The sequence below is a fragment of the Ciconia boyciana genome, chromosome 3 (assembly GCF_034638445.1).
Source record: "Ciconia boyciana chromosome 3, ASM3463844v1, whole genome shotgun sequence".
Classification (NCBI taxonomy): Eukaryota; Metazoa; Chordata; class Aves; order Ciconiiformes; family Ciconiidae; genus Ciconia; species Ciconia boyciana.
In genome coordinates, this window is record NC_132936.1 from 2744671 (window position 1) to 2764766 (window position 20096).

At 40.8% G+C, this 20096-nt stretch overlaps 1 protein-coding gene across 16 annotated transcripts in view; it reads left to right on the plus strand.

Annotated features, from left to right (window-relative positions):
* HMBOX1 (homeobox containing 1) overlaps positions 1–19392 on the plus strand; it is a 123988-nt gene extending 104596 nt beyond the window's left edge. For 13 of the 16 annotated variants that reach the window (XM_072858232.1, XM_072858240.1, XM_072858243.1 and 10 more), the window contains one exon: positions 2392–19392. In XM_072858232.1, the coding sequence (XP_072714333.1) occupies positions 2392–2529 (138 nt within the window). In that variant the 3' untranslated portion in view covers positions 2530–19392. The remainder of the gene's footprint in view (positions 1–2391) is intronic. The other 3 variants (XM_072858246.1, XM_072858247.1, XM_072858248.1) reach the window with 1 other exon arrangement.
* The last annotated feature ends 704 nt before the right edge of the window (positions 19393–20096 follow it).

Here is a 20096-nt window from a genome sequence, read left to right on the forward strand (position 1 = left end):
TGTGCTTGGCACCAGTGGACTTGAACAGTTCACTTACTTGGTTCTGGTTTTGATATGAGCCATGTTCTGTGCTACACCCAGCATCTGGGGTGGGCAGATCGCTTTTAATTGACTCGTTTGGGAGAAGTAGGTAGGTCTCCCTCTATAAAGGCTGCTGCTGGAGTGTAATAGCAACTGAGTGTCCTGGAATGAGTCCCTAGCATACTTGGCTGTGGCCCAGTACGACAGATACCTGGCAGAGGCATTCCCAGCCGCTCTGCTTCTGATGGGTATTAAAGCCCTTTTTATAGGTCATCGCCAGCAGATTTGGTGGAACCAACTTTGCTAGCTCTAGCTGATGAGAGGCTGCTCTGTGACTGTTATAAAATATTTTTAAACTGCTGCCGAGCACAGATAATTCTTTGTCAGTCAGATACAGGACCTGAATACTGAGATGAAGTGTTGTGTAGACTCCCAAACTATGTTTTTCTTCTGTTTGTTATCCAAAATACTTTGAAAAGAGAAATAAATTGGTTATTAAAATTTAAAGATCTTTGTTTAGAGTCCTTAAAAATTACATTTCTCAGTAATCTAGCTGGGCTCCTCTGTGAAGCGTAATTAGGCATTAGCAGCCAAGTGGATTAAATGGCAAGCTCTCCTGTTGACCATTTAACATCCCTTAGCTGTTAAAACCATAAATTCTGTTTTCCCCAGTGACACTTAAACTCTAGTAAACTTTAAAACGCAAAGTTCATCCAAATACTAATGAAGTGCCTAAAACTCCAGAAGTCAGGACTTTGTATTTCTTACCATGGTAAAGATTACTGAGAGGCCCTTAGAGTGTGCACACATCACAATATTTGCCTGACGTTTGTTGTAAATTAATGCATTCCTTTAAATAACCGTAGGATTTTACCACATCCTGGCTTTTCTGTGCCCCTCAGTGTTTGCCACCTGTCATCTTAATTTAAAAATGCATAATAACACATTTTAAATTTTAAATTTCACAAGTTCATCACTTAAAGGTTGTTGGAAGACTGATAAATGTTTATAATTTCCTTTCTGTAAATAATAATCATTTTTAAAAATTGCGACATCATGGTGTGGTAACTATTGATACCCCATTTTAAAGAGGAGAAAACACCATGATTTTGCCCCAAGTTCCAGAAGAATTTATTTGACAGCTGGGATTACAGTTTGGATATTGCTGGTTCTCCTCCCTACCACTGAAAACCAGGCCCTGTTTCTGATGTAGACTGAGAAACACGCACAACTTGCTATAAAATTTATGCTAGAATTGTCAGACTTTTCGGGCTGATATTGTATGGTCGTTATGTACCTGTAGAAGGCAGCCCTTCTTGTTCATTGATTTTAAAATTTTCACTGCAGTCCTGTAGCAGCAAAGTTTCTCTGTATTAGTTTTGCTTGCTGGTCAACACAGTGGTCCTCTTGCAGCTGAAAGACTTTGCTCTTTAGAAAATAGATGGAGAAATATATGGCATGTAGTTCAGCAGACTGGAGAACCCGGCAGTATCTTCACCTGCAGATTTGAATTACGGTGGTTCCAGTCCCCTGAAATCATTGCACTGTTTTTCTTAGCAGTCTAGGAGGTTTTCAGCATCTTTTTCCCTATTCCTGTGTGAATTCAGTGTCTTCGCAGGATACTGGCTCAGACAAAGGGTTAGTCTAGGTTTGTATCCTGTTTCTGAGTGAGGTCAATAGTAGTATTTAAGGAAAAAGTATTTTTAAAGAACAGGACAATTATAGAATTATTTTATTATAGTAGCTTCCAGCTTCTGGAAGTCAGTAGTTTTGAGAGGCTTCCTGAGCCAGGCTCTGTAGCCACTTTGTTCTTAATTTACTAATTATTTGTAATAAACATATCAGCCATCAGACATTTCTTTTCCAAGCTGAAGAACCTGTGTCTATTTAGCCTCTCCTCATAAGGAAGCCACCCCATGCCTCTCTTCCCCTGGGCTGCCGTTCTCTCTACCTTTTCTAGTTCTATTGTGTCCTCTTTAAATGGGATGACCAGAACTGTATATTCAAACTGTAAGCGTAGCATGAATTTGTGCAGCACATAATGATTCCTATCTTAGTTTGGTTTCCTGACATACCTTGTGTATCACTTTTATCTTTATAATTTAATATTTTCCTCAGAATATCCCCTCCCCCACCCCTCAAATTTCTCTCTCGAAAATTGGGTACGCCGCTCCTTGCCCCGCTTACCTTTGTCTGCACAGTGAGGGAAATCAGTCCTAAATCAATGTTATAAATTCCTTTCACTTTCTACCCCTGTAATGAATGTGCGTTTTGCTGCCCCTAGTCCATTACTTTACACACTAGTTTTATCCTCTGGTTTTCTACTTATGGAGTAACAATGCTTCTCTCTTCTCCTTTCCGCATGCACAGGATGACAGCACTAGCCATAGTGACCATCAAGACCCCATTTCATTAGCCGTGGAAATGGCAGCAGTAAACCACACCATCTTGGCATTGGCCCGGCAAGGAGCCAACGAGATCAAGACAGAGGCTCTAGACGACGACTGATACAAAGAAAGGGGAGGGTCAAAGCAAGAAGTAACTTAGTTTTAGACGTAGCACCTTAGCAGACTTTCCTCGGTCCTTAATATGTGTTCTTACAGTATAACTTTGCAGTTTCTTGTACGTCAGTTAGCTGTTAGGGTCTTGTTCTGTGAAGATGGCATGGTGCCCTCAGCCTTTGCATATACTCTCTCAGTATTAATTCCCAATAAATAATCAATCAACCAACCAACCTCCCTTTCCCAGCCCCAGTGGCTAGAAAAATCTTGCTGCTCTGTCTTAGCATTCAAAGTGCTTCCAGGTATTTTAGACAGCCCTCAATTACAAGTCTTAGGCTACACTTAAAATCTTGGATACCCTTAGAGATTGTGTTAAAAAAATAGTCTGTACGCTTTTCCTTCTCTGAGACTGAAAGGATGCAAGCTGAGGTAGTGGCACAGGGTCGATGGACACCAGATCGGGAGTATCAACAGAGAGTAAAAAGAACACTAGAAACCCCACTTCAGCATGGGAATAAATGATTTCCAGCTGCAATAAGCCGTGCCTCACTGGTCATACAGTGACTTGATATACTTTTGGGTGCTGTGCTGAGAATGTCCATTGGAAACACATTCACATATTTCAGTTGATGTTCACATATTCAACACAGATATCCTCTACTCTCACAAGCTGCGTGGCTTAGTGGATAAGTACTGCCTTCTGCCTCTGGGACCATGATTGAAGCCCAGCCTGGGATCATATGAAAAATGAGCTGAATGTCTAATGGACAACAGTCCACTTCTCAAAACCACTATTCATTACTTGGCATGGCTAGCAGTGCCTGCTCAGAAGAGGTCTAGACTCTATTGATCTGTCATTAACAATTTCACCTTTTATTCTTCCTCTCGCCTTTTCTGTCCCCACCCTACTCCCCTCTCCACTTTGCCACTTTCAAAAGCAATGTTTTCCAGGAAGGTTATTAAGGTCATAAAATGGGTGAGTGGATTTTTACACATCTGTGTAACTAATGCCTACGTCCTGACTAGCCTGAAAGGTTATGGGAGAACTTTTGCATCTGACCTTTGCTAGATAACCACCATAGCATAAATATTCTCCTAAATATGAACATTTTTTGTTTGTTTAAAGACAGGAGGATCTCTTACCTGAGAAATGGGGTGTCAATGTTTTGTGTTCTCTTTACTCTGTCCTTGTTAATATGTGAGAAAGCTATACTGCTACGAGCAATTTAATTAATAATTGGAAGCCATACTGATAATGGATGTGGTAATATTTGTAAAGCAAACCTACTTTAAGTAGCAGAAACTAATGGAATTGTTTTCCTTGATCATATGTAGCACTTTTGTTACTTTTTTCTTAAAGATATTTATATTTGATAAGTCTTTTTTTTATCATTCGAGAATTCAAAATACCAAACAGCAAACTTGCATTGCAGAGTCACCCTGCGATCACCTTGTCATCTAGTATCTAAATGATGAACTGTGTGTGCATCTAAGAAAATTACATCTGCTGGCATTGTGTGGAAATGATCTCCTGGCATCCTGATAAAATGATATGTTGCTGCCGGTAAGAGGAAACATTTCAATGGAAACAGCACGGGAAGTGTTAGAGACAGGCAGGACTACATTAAAAATAAAAATTAAAAACCTATGTAAATTTTTGTATATAGATACATAAAAATTTGCATAGTGTTTCCACAACATTCCATTTGTATCTTCCCCGTTTACGTGGGAATAGCTTAAAAAGGGGAAAGCGGCCTAGTCTGAAGGATGGGTTTCCCTTTTCTCCCCTCCACTTCTAAAGGTGGAGGGAACGAAGGGAAGTTGCTCTTACTTGGCTTGTTCTCATCCCTTCCTCACGCTTAACTATCAGATAGCATTGTGAACTCCTAAAATGTGGCTCCTCAGCAGGTTTTTAGCCAGCCTAAACCTCTTCAAGGTGTAGGCTAACTAGATGGTCTTTACATCTGTTAATCTTGTGAAAATTGCTTAGGTAAGTGGGGAGGAGATTTTGTGCTTTCAGAGGGCAGAGTCGGCACCTCTTTGTCTCTGTAACTTTGAAGATACATAGGTAGGGCTTGGCCTCGTCTTTCATTTATGGACTTCATTGGAAAATTTATGTGCTTTCCTTAGATATAGATCACTGAAGCAGAATGAAGCCGTCTTTTTTTCTGGTTTATTGCATTTCTTGAGTAGGCAAATTCATAAGTAGCATCAGGGCAGACTCAGGAAAGAAAGGAATTGGATCAGTGACCATTGCACCATTGCAGTTTTTTTTCTTAATGTGTGTATGAATGTTTTGGTACTAAGGAGTGAAAGAACGGGGAGAGCTTTTATTTCTATTTTTGCACAACGGAATGATTGAGCAAACTATAGCCTTAGTGGAATTTTACCTACTTATTCATACTACAGTCACACACCAAGCTGACAAGCAACATCCACGATTTATAGTAAGGAGATTTTAATAATCGATGGCCTCTCTAAGTTGAGATTGCCGCCACCATTTGTTCTGGCTGTTTCATTTTAAAAAGAAGAGACTCAAACTGTTGGACAGCTGCAATTTTAAAAGAAATATTGCTTACTATACCATCTTAAAAAAAAAAAGTCATTGTTTCAAGCATCGCCTTTTTAAATCAATAGGGAAGAATAAAAATAGTACTAGAACTTCTATATCCTGATTATAGGTTCATGTGATGCAGGACCAAAGTAACACCACTAAAATTGTATGTCTATACCATCTCATGTAGAATAATCTGGTCTTAATTCTGTTTGTCACTGTCAGGTAGCTGCTGGTCTCATCACGCATCAGTAACCTATCTGAAGGTTAAACAGTTAAACCCCTTGTGAACAACTGGAGATCCTCCTTGTCTGTAGCTTCCTGGTGAATACCATCTTCTCACCAGAGAAAATAACAAATGACTTAACTGGGGAATCAGACACTTAATTCCATGGTGTCAGGTTTTGGTTTGCCTCTGTCTATTTTGGCTTTTCTTTGACCGTCGGGAGGCACGGGGAAAGAGTAAGATTTCAGCTGTTATCAGGATGCTCACAGCAGTCTTTATTCTGAAATTTCCTTTATTCTGAAAGTTCATAATGAACAATTTTGCAGTTGGCTAATAACTTTTTGGTTTGACGTGAATTAGCTAAAATGGAACAGGCGCTGGTGTGATGATATTGGGAGAAGCGTACGTGATCTGGAGGAAGTGAAAGAATTGGTGGAGTGTGTCCTGGAATTTAGCCTTTGTGCTGGGTCTTTTCTGCACTGTGGGAGTCGTCTTTGTCTTTCCATCTCTGGATTTTCTTGAAAATTAAGCCTCATTTTTGTAGCATTGCAATTCAGTTGCAATTTATTGTAGCCAATCTGGAATTACTGCAATTTGTTCTCATGTGGGTTCCCTTGAAGTGGATCTGGTGGCAGACTAGATCTACCTTTTTGTTCTGTGAATAGAGAAGAAATTATTTAAGATGCTCCTCTTCTGTGATGGGCACAGGTTGCTTTTAACTTTGTAGAGTAAGTTCTGGCGGATATTTTGTCGCTCATAAAGTCCTTATACTTGAGTTGTTGTTTCTTACAGTCTTCTTAAAACAACAATTTCTACCTCCTCTTGTTCTTTGGATTGTTTGGGGTTTTTGTTTTGTTTGGTCTTTTTGTTCGTTTTTGTTTTTTTAATTCCCCCACCTTTTTCCTGAAGTATGAGATCCTAGACGTTTGCAAAAGCATTATAAGTTGATAAAAACAAGTCGACATAGCAATGAGCAGACGTGTTATCCGTTGACGCCCTAGTGTTATAGAGACATCTTCTAAATACTCTATAAACATTGGTATTGTTACAGTGTAATCTATTACTCATATGTGAGATGTGAACAAGTTGGTTTTGAGTTGGCAGTGCAGCCTTGCAGCAATTAAGGAATCTCATTAGGAAGAGCCTTCAGCAGGTCAAGGAAAGCGATTAGTCCCCTCTGTTCATCACTTGTGGGACCACATCTGGAGCACTGTGTGCAGTGTTGGGCAGGAGTGAGTCCGTCGTGGGGCTGCCGAGGTGAGAGGGTTGGAGCACATGTCATGTGGTGAGAGTTTGAGAGAGCTGAGTTTGTTCAGGCTGGCTCTGGGGGCATCTTATATTTTGTTCTTCAGCTATCTTAATGGGTGGGTTGGGAGAAGGTGGAGCCAGGCTCTTCTCAGAGCTGCATAGCAAAAGGGTGAGGGGCAGTGGGCTCAAATTGCATTAAAGAAAATCCCAGATGAATATAAAGAGAAATATCTTCATACTCAGAGTGGTAGAACAGTGGCCCAGAAAGGCAGTGGAAACCCCATCCTTGGGGATTATTCAAAACCCAATGGGACAAGGTTGAATTAGAGAACTCCAGAGGTCTCTTCTGACCTAAATTATTCTATGATTCTGTACAAACCTGCTCAGGTTGAGGTGTTTCCTAGTTCTGATCTATACACGTTGACTTGTTTAAAGCAATTATATTAATTTGTTGTTGGCTTTTTTTTTTCTCTTTTGCTATCCATAAAAAGTTATCTTTCCTATTCTCCTAATAGAGGGGAGCTTTATTTGCAGGGTCTGGCTCCAGGTTCCAATCAAGCCATAAGTAATAAATTTCATTAATTATTTGCTCTGTTTACACGGTTCTTCAGGGATATTTGAATTATTCTGTTTGTTTCATTGCCTAACATCAGACTGGTAAGTTTTCCATGTTTTCGTAACATTTGTGCTGTAGATCAGGTTTTGCTTTCGTTTGTGAGGATTTATCGTTGTCTTGCTGCTGTGAGCGCAGACGAAAGATTTCATATAGCTGAACATATTAGAGGAAAAATTGCAGTTAACTTAAGCCCACTGGTGACTACTGTGATAAGCTAGAAATTTTTGGTTCAATAAATCATTAATCTGTGATTATCAGGAGCTGAAAGAGTATGACTGGGAAAGAGTCACATTGTACTCACTTGGATCCTCCTTTTCTTTCTTTAAGTGTTTGCTGTTGGCCACTGCTAGGAAGAAAAAACCATGCTTAACTGTACAGATTTTAGGTCTGATTTGGATGTTATTTTGAAGAGAAATTGCAATGGTGTTTGCGAATATGCACTGGCATGGGGTCAGTTAGACTCCCAAGTGTTAATTTCTGCTTTCAAGGTGCATAAGAACATGGAGATGAGTTCACGAAGATTTTGAGTTCCTCTATGTGGTATAAAAGTTTTCCTTCACAATGAGATGCTGCTTTCAAAGAAGTAAAATGAAAGCATTGTGCTGGCCTTCCCCCAGAGTAGCTGAGTCACCGAGATGTGGTAGTTGTAACAGGGTTTCTTAAGGAAACAGGTTTTATATTTCATATAGATAAACCCAGCAAAATTGGTATAAGAGTTTTCAAAACTCAAAATCGCTGCCCCTAAAGCACTTAATGCAGGATGTTTCCCTGTGTGTAATCTTAACTCAAACGCAAAGCTGGATTCACACCTTTCTCTGCAAATTACTAAGATTCAGTGTGAGATTTTGTCCATAGTACTGAGAGCTGTGGATGTTTAGTAGGAGAAGATTTTTTTCCCCGTTTATCCCTGGAATTCTGCTCATTTTAGATAATGATTTTCTTACCAGAAGGTTTATGTTCCTCCTCCCACCCCAGCTACATCAGTGTGCAGCCCTCATTCCCCAGCGTTCATCAGCTTCTTTCAAGTTCAGTGGATAATTACCAGCAAATTCTAGGGGTTTTTTTGTCAAAATAAACTTTGCTCTTATTTTAGACAAGGCTTCCCACCCAAGTAGCTCTTGCACTCTTTGAAGTTATTTAACTTGATAATATTATGTTGATCAAAGTCTTAAGCTTGTAGGCAATAATCTTGAGTTTGGTGCAGCTTTTATCATTTGGCAGGAATCTTTGTTGGCAGGATTGGTCTTGAAAACTGTGTTAGATGTCAGTGACCTAACGTGTTCATTAGACAACTGAAGATTTTGTGTGTGTGTGTGTGAGTGTTAGTAGCAGTAGTCAGGGTTGTATTGTGATCCCGGCTAATTTAATGGAGTTTTGTGGAGTCAGGCGTTTTCACTGTGATTTCTTGGAAGGGAAGGTTGATGGCCTGACCAATAAGTACCTTGCAGTTCCCAAGAAGAGTTGCAGAGACATTTCAAAATAAAACATTCCCCCCTTGGGCTTTTTTGTAGCTGGGATATTTACTCAGGATATTGAATCAGTTATTGGCCAACAGGCATTTGGCAGGCTGAAAAGCATAGCCCTAAAATCTTCATTTTAGCGTCTGTTACTGTTGTCTATTTTATGGGGTTTAAACTGTCCGACTAAAGGTGTTGCACATTAATGAAAAAAAGAGGCATTCTAGAGATAGCAGCTATAAATTCCAATTTAAAATACACAAAAATTATTTTTCTCCTTCGTCAGAAATGTGTTCTAACTAGAAAAGTGGACTTGGCTATTTTGAGGACTGTCAAGAAGATGACAGCATTTTGATGTTGGTTTTTGTCCAACAAATATAAATAAAATCAAATAATCTCAGTGGCACCAGTGAAACAGAGACGTGGGGAGAAAAATTCAAACATCTAAGGAGTTGTTCATTGCTAACCCTGGCCTTAGGTTTTGTCACTTAAAAGTAGCTTAGAATTGTTTGCTCATGTTTTCACGTAGGCATCCATTGAACGTAGGTGATGCTGTAGCTAAGATGGTATTGGCAGAATTACCATAATCAGTACAAACTACTCTCTGTTTTTGTTAAGGTTCTTCTGTCACGCTCTCTTTATGAAAATCTGTATCATACTTTAGCTTGAGCTTGCTGGAAGAAGTAAACAAATACATTTTGCTCTTTCGAGATACCGAGATATACTCTGTGATGCCTGCAACGTGCTTATCAGTGTAGCATCCAGGCGATAATATTGACAGCTTATGTCACGGAGATAGAAAAGGATTTACCATTTTGAGTGCGGGGGAAAAATTCATGAAACCTCTTTTAAATGCCCCTTTTAATCAGGCTGATCAAGAAAACTAATTGCTTTGATTGCTGCAGTGTTGTGCTCTTCCCTGTTCTTTCCAGTAAGCTTTGGAGTGCTCTGGCCAACAGATTAAGCACGAGTGAACTAAAACCATTGAACTGGAGTGAACTGCGTAATGGGCCTTTGATGTTTCTGTATGTACAGTGCATCTCTCACTCAGATGGCTTGGCAGAAGGCTCCCTCTGCCATTTATTCCCTCTCTTCCCTCCGCTGTTCAATGGAAGCGGGTGTATTCTGCTGATCAAAACATCTAGCACACTTCTGCTAAATCCTTTCAAACTGCAGCCAGGGTAATTGGGATGGGTAGGATAAATGCATAAGAGTATGGCAGTAAAAGTGATGGCAGTTCTTTTGAATGACTGGGTGTCCTCCTGACATGTAATTAGCTGCTTTAGAAAGATGTGAATTGGCATGGTCATAATTAAAAGGATTTCTGTCTTTTCTGTGATTGAAAACAGAAGATCTTCCGCCCCCTAATTCTCTGTAATACCAGTGTTATTAGTGACACTTGGAACACAGCTACTTTGTAAACTTAAATAATGACCTGTTCCTAATGGTAACTTACAACAGCAGGGACTGAAACCAAGTTTAGTTTTCTATGCAAAGCTGCTTCTCTTCCTTTTATGTTGTTCCCCCCCACCATGTATGTATTGCTTCTCAGTAAGTTTTGGAAACAAAATGGACATTTAGCATGATTACAGATTACCCAGGGTTCTGGTTTAGCTCTTCTTGATTTGTTACTCGGTTGTAGTGTTGAGGAAGATTAGCCATGGTCCAGGACTCCACTGAATTACTCACCCTGTGTTTTCATCTTGCCTGCAGGTAGAGGGTGCCGATTGCACTGTTGTCCTCCCGTTCCTGAAGTAGGGAATGTAACTAGCTCTTCTGTGCCCCTCCAAGTTCTCCTTCGTAGTGTCTCGGTTTGGAAGCCTTATCAGCAGTTGTTGTCAAGTATATAACTGTATTGTCCTCGAGCTGTCTGCTGTCTCCTGTTGCAGTTACCATGGTGTAGTGTTACGAGCTAACTCACCTTTTTCTTAAGAAATCTCAAAATAGCCTGCAACTGGATAGTTGGCTGGACGGTATGCTTGCCATTCATGACAGGAGAGGAGGATATATGGTGGTGACCTAAAACAACATCGTAATCTTTCTCTGATAGGTTGCTAGATTCTGAAAAAGCATCTGTCATAGGGTGTTACGTGCCTTTTTATTCTCTGTTTTTGTGTGAAATGTTATCTCTTGATCAGTCTTGAGCACTGCAGAGCCTGTGCTCCATTTTTGCCCTTAAGCTTCTTGACCATATTTTTCCATAGTACTGTTCTCTTGCTGTAGTTACTTATCAGGCAGGTTTGCAGAGTTTTTTGGTATGCAAAGATGCGTATAGAGACTCTTAGTCAAATTTAGAAAAGTTAGCAGGTTCCTAACTCCAACAGATTTGGAAAATAAGTTAGGAACTTAACTTCCTTAGGCTTTTATTTAAAATCCTCCAGTTACTTTTCAGCTTCTTTGGACTGAACTACTTGTGTAAATCTCATCCAATGTCACTGTGGTTCAGAACAGACCTGTGGGTCTTGGGTACTTCAGCTCTTCCAGCGCGGTTACCACTGGTGGTACTACACTCACAGTAGCAATGGTAGCAACTTCTTTTCTAGGACATACATTTTTAGACGTTAACTTGCTGCTGTCACTGGCCTCAATTCAGCTTCCTCTCCTCCTCTCCCCACCCCTTCTCCTTAACTAATTAAAGTCTTCCATGTTATGGCAAGATGGCATATGTAGCTTAAATAACCCACCTCTATAATTAAGAGGTTGACTTTAGCCTTCTGAGATATATTTTACATCATTTGAGATTTAAAAATACATTTTACTTACAAAGTTTATCTGTCAAATTGCTCAAGGAGGGCAAAGAGATAATGAAAGTAAATTATTAATTAATATTTCTCACTCAATATATTCCATTAAGAATATTAAGCATATATTCCATTCCTCAAAGCACGTTTGACTTTGGATTTTTTTTTTTTTTTTTTTTAAGTCTGCCTGCTGATAAAGTTGCTGCTATCTCTCTTTGACAGGACTGTAGTGACAGTACTGAAAATACCCTTCAGGAACTAACCAGAGCCAGGAACTCAGAGTATCAACTCACTGACCGGTCTTTCCTATACCAGAGTGCAAGCCATTTCATTTATGCATTGTGGCAAGTGAGCAGATCTTTTCCAGACTGAAATGACATAGACTGTCCCTTGACACCTTCAAGCTGTTCTTCTGTTCAAAAGGTTTGATATAGTTTTGGAGTGGAAGGTAGCAGCAGGAGCATCTCGCCTTTCTGCGTATTGGATCGAGTGGTCTGAGTTGAGGTGGGGCTACACTGGAGACAGAATGGCAAAAGAGGAAATTCGATGTGTTGCTGAGTGTATTGCACAAAATGTCTAACTGCTGCTTGAGAAGGGTGAACATCTTGGGTGCTTTATTAATGAGATAGTTGAAGCAGTTTATTAAGTGTTCTGGAATCTCCAACGTATGTTTCTTTGTGGCAGCGTGTCTTCACGGCACACCATATAGCATTATAAAGTTTGTTTAGGAGTTGTTATTGGAATTTGAGACATGCTTTTGTTTGGTTTGTTGCAGAGGTAGTTGCCTATCAGTTTAGCTAAACGTTTACATCTTGGCACACAGCTGCTCATTGGGCAGTAACAGTTTCATTCTGCAACTCTTCCTTCCTTTAGAGCTCTTTAAGTCACAGTCCTCTTTCTCCACGTGCTTGGAGAAAATAAATACTATTGAGATGAGGGAATAGATCCGCTCATTTGCAGAGCTTATCAGAGTTAACATCAGTCGAGAATCTGCCCCTAGATTTCAACGATACTCACTTATTAATTCTGGGATTTGTAGCAGAGCAAGAACACAACAGTCCTGAAGTTGCATTGCCAGTAATTCAGTTCAGTGAAGTAGGCTTGAAAATTAGGCATCTGGTTAGGAATAAAGAGTCAATGAAGTATCCATGGAATTAAGAAGGTATTTGTAAATGTGTTGAGGAAAAAAAAAAAATTATTCCATGTATGTTTATAAATCCATTGGATACAAATGGTAAAATTTGTAAAGCGTTACGTGGAAAAGACAGACACGTTCAATTAGGGGATTTTTTTTTTTTTATTTTGCATTTGGAAGGGCAGGATGGTTTGTTCATCCCAGTGGATGAAGTAGACAGAATAGGGAATTTGCATCAGGATTGTGGGAGGCCATCTAATATTCAGGGTCTCCTTGTAGGTGATAGACTGGTCCCTTCTGGCCTTAATTGTAAAACTATGATTCCAAAGAGGTAGACTTGTCTTTTACTCTTACCGTTATAACCTGTTCATAGTATTTAATAATTTATAGAGATTTGAGTACTAGAGGGGTTCTCTGCAGTAAGAACTTCTTTTAAAAGTATGACTTTCCATCGGAGAACATATTGTGCCTTATGTCTCTAAACCACGTGAAGTTCCGGTTATGTATGATAAATATCTTTTTACACTTTGTACTTCTGCCGTAATGGGAATCAAACAAATGTAGTTTTGATAACAGGTGGTTTCTGTATGCTGCCGTATTCCTTGGATCTGCTCCAGTACCTTACAGGTTCAGTCTATCTATTCTACTGACACAGCGATGCATACTTTCTCATACCAGTCAGTGTTGAGCAGCTAAAGTAGCTCTGGAACAGCGTTATTGTGTTCAGCTGTTATTTTTGCTTTCTATCTGAAAAGAAACAAAAAACCACTAACCAAAAGCCCAGGTCACTCTGAATTTCTCATCCTAAATTCTTTGTTCCTATCCATTACCTTAGACATTCGGGTACATGAATTCCAGTTGTTAAGGGTACCTTGCAATGTTTTTTACAGTTGCCCGAGAACGTTCGACATGAAAACCTTTCAACATGAAAAAAATTTGAGCAGTCATGACCATTTCCTCTAGCTGCAGTGCCTCAAGCAACTGTTTTTTACAAATACTTTCATCAGTTGCCAGAGTGCTTCAAAAAATATCACAGCCACCAGAAGTCCTCTTGCTAAACTGATGTCTCCTCTTATTTCCTACACTGAGCCTGTATTACCTTGAAGGAATTCCAGATGCGTGTTTTGAGCTATACCTCCTCCAAGTGCTCTGAGCCATTCACTTTCCTCAGAAGTTGATTCTTGTTGGTACCGAATTTGTCACGCGTTCTTTTCCCAAACTTCAGTTCTTCTCATAGAGGTAATTTCTTTTATCTTTCATCCAAGCTCCTTCACACCCTGGTAATCCTATTTTACCTGGTTTACTGGTGGTTTTCTCTTACTGAAGTGCTCTGATTTGAACCTGTTGTTCTTACGGTCTCTAAATAAAGGATATGTATTATTTACATCCTAATAAAAAGCAATCCAGTGTAGTGCTGAAGCTTAGATTTGGTTCAGTCTTATGAAATCTTCTGAACTTTCTGCTAGCCAAAAGACCTCTGGTTTTTCCAGCATGGTTAGTTAGCAGCCCTCCTCCCTTCCCTCATTTCAGTTTTGATGCTTAGATTAGACAATCAGGGAAAGAGTAACTTCTAAGTATAATCTTTTTTTTTTTATTACTACTTGGACTATCCTTTTTTTACTGGGAAGACTGGTACTGGGCTGTGCACTTCAGCAGATACTCAGCTAAGTTCTAGCAAATTGCTTGCAAACGTAAAGGTATATCACAGCTACGGCAGTGCTTCTGAACAGACTAATTTGAGGTGTCTTGCACACAATTGTAGTGCTCAGGTTTATTTGTTCTGTTTAGTTCTTTGTGCTGTTCGTTGTTTGCTGCCTCTCCCACTCCTGTTAGGACTCACTTGTTGCTCTCTGTGCCCTTTCTCCCCTTTCGCAGTCTTCGGTGACTTCTGCCATTTTCATTTTGTTCCTCCCTGCTTTCTCTTGTTTCTCCTCCTTCTCTCTTTCCTGTACAGGCACTTTATTACCTTCACAATTTCAAGCAGCGTATTTGTGGTTAGACATTTTTTAACTCCCTTAATACTACTTTAGTCCAAGTCAAGAGACGTTCGCCTTTCCTTTTGCCTATTACACGGTGCTGTATCAATTGCTTACTTGAAGTCTAGATATATATTGTCCACAGCGAATATATATATATGAAACATTCTGTCTGCTCTGACCATTAAAAAAAAAGTTAGCTTATAAATTCAGCCAATTTACAGCAGGTCCTTCACTTGCAACCTCTTGTGTGAAATAAGGTCGTTCCAAGGTGTTGGACCATGGTTAACAGAGAGGGACAAGGTAGTAGCATTTTTTTCTTTCATTTTATTTTGTCTTGGTTGCAGTTAGTGTTGGAAGCTGTCTTAATTGGTGCAGTTGTTTTTTCTTGGTTAGCATGCTGTTGCCTGCTTTTTTAATGTGAGGGTTTGGGACAGGATGCGTGGATTTGCATAGCTTTACTGTGTACTGGCTCCCCTTGTCACTTCATTCACCCAGGGTTTGGGATCACTTTTTGCAGCCAGAGTAGCTTTTTATTTTTTTTTTTAAGTTGTTTTAGATTTGAAGATGATTGGAAAAACTCGGAATTACTTTTCCAAATAGATAATGATAATGAAAACAGAGGTTGGATTTTGATGTTCCCATCTTTCAGTATTATCCACTGAATTTTCTCTTTCTCTTTCGGCTTCTGCGTAAATTTAGATGTCATCTTGAGACTTGTGCTGAACTGAAGCTTGTGACTTGTTTCTAGTTGCTCTGGGGTCAGAGCCCTGTTTGTTCTTTCGAGACGGACAGATTTTCCATTTCAGCACCCGCTGCAATACAAACCGAAAAGCAAACACCCTTTTGCCTTGCTTTTGGCTCTAGCCGTACTGTTAGTAATGTCTTTCCGAATCTCGTCAACAGCCGACCCTCCTTACTTTGCTGCCAGAGTTGTTCTTGAGGGTTACGGGCAGCACTTCTCTCACCAGTGCAAACGCTCGGCACGCTGCTGCTGGCTTAAACTGGGAGAGCACCGTGTCTCTTTGGAAGTCAGATGTCAGATCCGATATGATAAAGTGATCTCATCGTGCCACAGAACCACCGTAAGACAGGCTTTTACCTTAAAGATAATACAGGAATAACAAATTTAAACTAGATTTACTTCAATAGCCGTTCTATCAAAGGGTGACAAATAAAAGTCAGTTGTGTCCACGGGGAGCACTATTTTCTTGACAAATCGCCTTGGCTGTCTCCCTCTTGGTCTTTATGATCTTCCCAAGGCTGACGAAAGCCCGGGAAGTGTGAAATATGTGCAGTACTTTTTTAATTTTTTTTTTTTTTTCTTAGTGTCAATTTAAAAAGTGCCTAAGTGAGTAACAGGACTCCAGAGTGAGCTGGAGGAATAGGATTAGACCTCATTTCCCTCTTAAGAAAAGAGCCCTCCCTGCAGTCCCTCCGCACGTACGACTCCAGACGAGCGGTGGGAGTCCGGAGCCCTGCAGAATCTGGCTGGAAAGAAATCCCTGCTCCTTCCTCATGCTGCCCCCCTCGGTTTTCAATCTGTTGGTGGGGTTCTTCTTAACGAATCTCATTTCTCAGCCAAACCTTAGCAATCTGCAATTTGGGGAGGATGGTAAGGAGGGGGAAGCTTGAACGGAATTTGGTCGGAAACTGCCTCTTGGATTGCAGATACAAATAGCTTCGTGCATGAAACGTGCACCTCCGGATAACCATACGTCTGAGACTCTGGATAGAAAAAGCTAATATGCATATTTAATCACCCCTTTTTGGAATCACAGAGGCAGTTTCTTCCTATATTCTTAATTATTTCTAGGCTTATAATAGTGGCACCTGCTAAACATTTTGTCAGAATAATTGTAACTATTGGCAGGTGGTTATAATTTTGTAAACGTACATGAGAATTTTATGTGGGTTTAAGAAAAAAAAAAGATATCAATGCTAGTTTAAAAAATTGCGTTAAAGGAGAATTTCTTCTGACCATAGTAAAAGGAAATAACAGAACACTATTAAGATGTATTAGTACCGCTTAAGGATTCCGAAAATGAAAGCAATCCATATGTAGATGTTTTATTTTTCATTAGTAACAAAATGTTGTTTTCACTCTGACAACTTAATAACATATGAGTTGGGAAAGCCTAGGAAATTACTGTTGGCAAGAAGAGCTATAAGGACTTCTCTTTTGCCGAGAACAGAAAATTAGCTTGTAGGATGTTGATGGGTGTTGATATAAGCAATGATCAAACAGGAATCTATTGCTGGAGTATTAATGAAAATAAAGTATTTGTGGAGCCTATAATACACACGGACCGTTCGACGTTGCACCGTTGCCCTGCTCTAGAGATGCCTTTTTTAACAGTGATTTTTTTTTTTTTTCTAAACCAAGTGATTGTCAGTAACAGTGGTTGTAATTGAAAAACGATTAATGTAGTAGTGAGTGTTGCAAACCTAGAAGTGAAAAGACAGTGGAACACTATCAGAGGCACAAAAAACCGACGCAAAACCCCCAAACGAAACCCCTGGCAGAGCGCTGGGGAGTCGCGGTTTTCACGTCAGGATTTTGTGCGTCTTAGTTTTGTTCCACTGTCACGTTGACTCGGGGCGGGGAGTGTCGTATCAACCTTGCATCTCCGGTAAGGGCAAGCGAGCATGGCTGTAGTGGTAGTACTGTGTGTGTTGGAGGGCTGGCAGTCGCCTACGGTTACTTCATGTGTCAACCAAATGCATCAATAATATAGGATGAGCTGTGTCCCATCTCTGCTGGTCACCGTAGCTCACCAGCGGGTTCTTACATGTCTGTACGTTCCTCTGTCAGCATCTTCCGCTCGCGTATTTGTTTCTCCCGCCATGTGCCCCGACGAAAATGGCACCTGTGTCTCATCTGCTGTAGGTGTTCTGCCTACCTCAAGAGGTAAACATGGTATCCTAGAGTCGTATGTTCACAGTCTGTTCTTCTTTTTTACATGAGCACTAGCGCGCGCACACACACACACACTGGAATGTATATTCTCCTCCCCCCCACCCCCAAATAACCTCTTGACCTGATCCTTGCTGTAGCCACCACCAACTCCTCTTGCAAATTGGATGCTGCTTTAAATGTGAAAACAAATGTTCAAGAAGCTATAAAACCTGAATGAAAGCTAAAGCTGAATTTATAAAGCCTTGTTGCATATGAGCCAAAAGTGCAAAAAGCTCTATATAATGAACTAACCTGCCACTCATATAAATATAAATATATATAAATATATTAAAATCAGACTGTTCTACAAAATTGTGTATTTGTATTTTTGTGTACGTACAATTTTCTGCTAAGCAGAAGGAGGATGTAGTATAGGATGATGTGAGAAGAGATTTTGTTTAATCATATTTCTTTGTTACTTATTTTTGTTAACATCCAGATGCCTGTCTTTGTCTTATGTGTATGACACTGTTCGAAAGGTGCAGTATCTCTCTCCCGCCCGCACATTAAACCTCTTCCACCGTGAAAGAGTCGGGTGATGCCACGCATCATCACCAAACCCCGCGAATACGCCTAGGTCTTGACCGTAACAAGGGCTGCTCGTTCAGCTTCAAGACTATATATTTCACGCTGGCATTTAATGGGCGCGTTGTGTCGTTGCTCCGAACAGTAATGTCAAATATTCATGCGCTGGTCGTTTGCTTTTCACCATCCACGGTCTGTAGTACCTTTGCTACTGGTCCTCAGCCTGAATTTTTGGGGCGGGGGTGGGAATGAAGTAGCGTAGATTGGGAGAGAGGAAGGACAGATCCTTGGGTTAAAGTTCCTTATGGAAGAAAAGCAGCCAGGGAAGCTGTACTGTCTGTCACAGGGGAGTGAATCTCAGGTAACACCACCACGGAAGAAGATGGAGGACGGTGCCACGGGCAGCTCGTCTTCCCCACAGCTGTCTGCACGCTGCCAAAGTGTATTTTTGCTTTCAGGAAGGCAAGTTGGCAAGGTCATCGGTTGTAACTTCCCCTGTGCCGCTTCAGACACGTCCTTCCATCCCAGGAGTTGCACGTGAGCCGTGGGCATCTCTGGTGGCTTTATGACAGCTTGGTCCATTGCTGTAAGAACGCTTGCAGCAGCCTTATTTGATGAGGTCTGTCTTCTCATGGCTTGATGCCCTTGCAGTAAAGGTACTGATTTTTAAGAAGAATATTCTAAAATCTTCTCCAAATCACTGCATTTATCTGCAAGGTGCCGAGTGGGTCTGCTCCAGCATTTGCCGCAAGGAGAAAAGCAATCGGTTTTTCTCCCTTGGCGCACTTGGGAAGCGTTAGTTACACATCACAGAGTGGAGAACTACCCAGGGAAAGAGGGAGGTCGAAGGGGAACTAGCTAAAACGGGACGGAGTGGATAAACTAATGCAAAGCTTTGGGCGCGAGGTGATGGAGGTTCACCTCCCAGTCCCACCGCAAACTTGCTGCAGAGCCTTGAGGCAAACCGGTCCTGTCTGCGTGCTTCAGTGTTCCCGTCTCCGAAATGCAGGTGAGAGTATCTGTCACATCTTCCTCAGGCGGCAGGTACTGCGGAAGTACGGAGGAGCAACTTCTTCCCTTGTGTCCTTTGCTCTCTTTCTTTATTTTCTTTTAAATTTAATTTCTAACATTGTTTGAACTGAATTTTGGCCCAGGGAGAGCGATACTGCATCTTTACATGTAGGGCTCATATTTATAACAATGTGTAATGACTGTAGCAAAAGTCCTTGTTTCTATATGTGAATGGACAGAGAAACAAGTGCTCTATTGTATTGATTAAAATAGTTAAAATGAGTCCTGTATCATTGTATCTCCTATTCTGGATTAGTGCCTTTTGGACAGTAGACTGTTCTGTAATTAAAATGTAGTATAACTGCTTTTTTGTACAGTTTTGTTTTAATAAAACTTTTTTTTAATTTGTGTTTATTTTAGTATTGTACCTATTAGAAAATAAAAATGTATAACTCAACAACGATGCCTTTCTTCTATAGTCCTTTTTTGTGCAAAGCTGTCTGGGTGTGAAAGCCCTAGAGAAGCCGTGGACGCAAGCGAGGCCTAAAAGGTGTCTGGACAACTTGGTAAATGGAGAAAATATTAACTCGTTTGAGCAAGACTTAAGCCTTGGTGCCTTCCCCTTTGTGTAAGGACGGTCTCTGGGAGGGATGAAGGTGGTGGACGCAACGGTGGTGCAGTTGAAGCGGTGGCATCGCTTCCTTGGAGTTTGAGGCGTGGGCTGACACCGGAGGTCTCTTGGGGCTCTCTTCACTGAAAGAAGATACTAAGAGTAGAGTTTGGTCGTACTTCGAGTGCACTTGTAAAGGTACTGTGAGTAAGTAAAGGTACAAGTAAGCTCACAAAGCTCACAAGTAAAGGTACTGGTCACGGTACAATAACGTAACGGCCAAGGAGATGGTGCAAGCAAGGGAAAAGGCGCGATTCTCTTTGGAAACCTCCCCTGCCAGGCTGCAGGAGCCTCGAGAAGGGCCCTTTGAGTGCCACCCTGCCATGGAACGGCTCTTGCTCGAGGAGTTGTTCAGACTTTGGGGCCATTTGGTAATAAAACTGAAAAGATGCTGAAGTAACGAGTACAGGTGTAATTGTGAGAAGCCAAAGGCACGAGGACGCGTTGGCTGCCCTT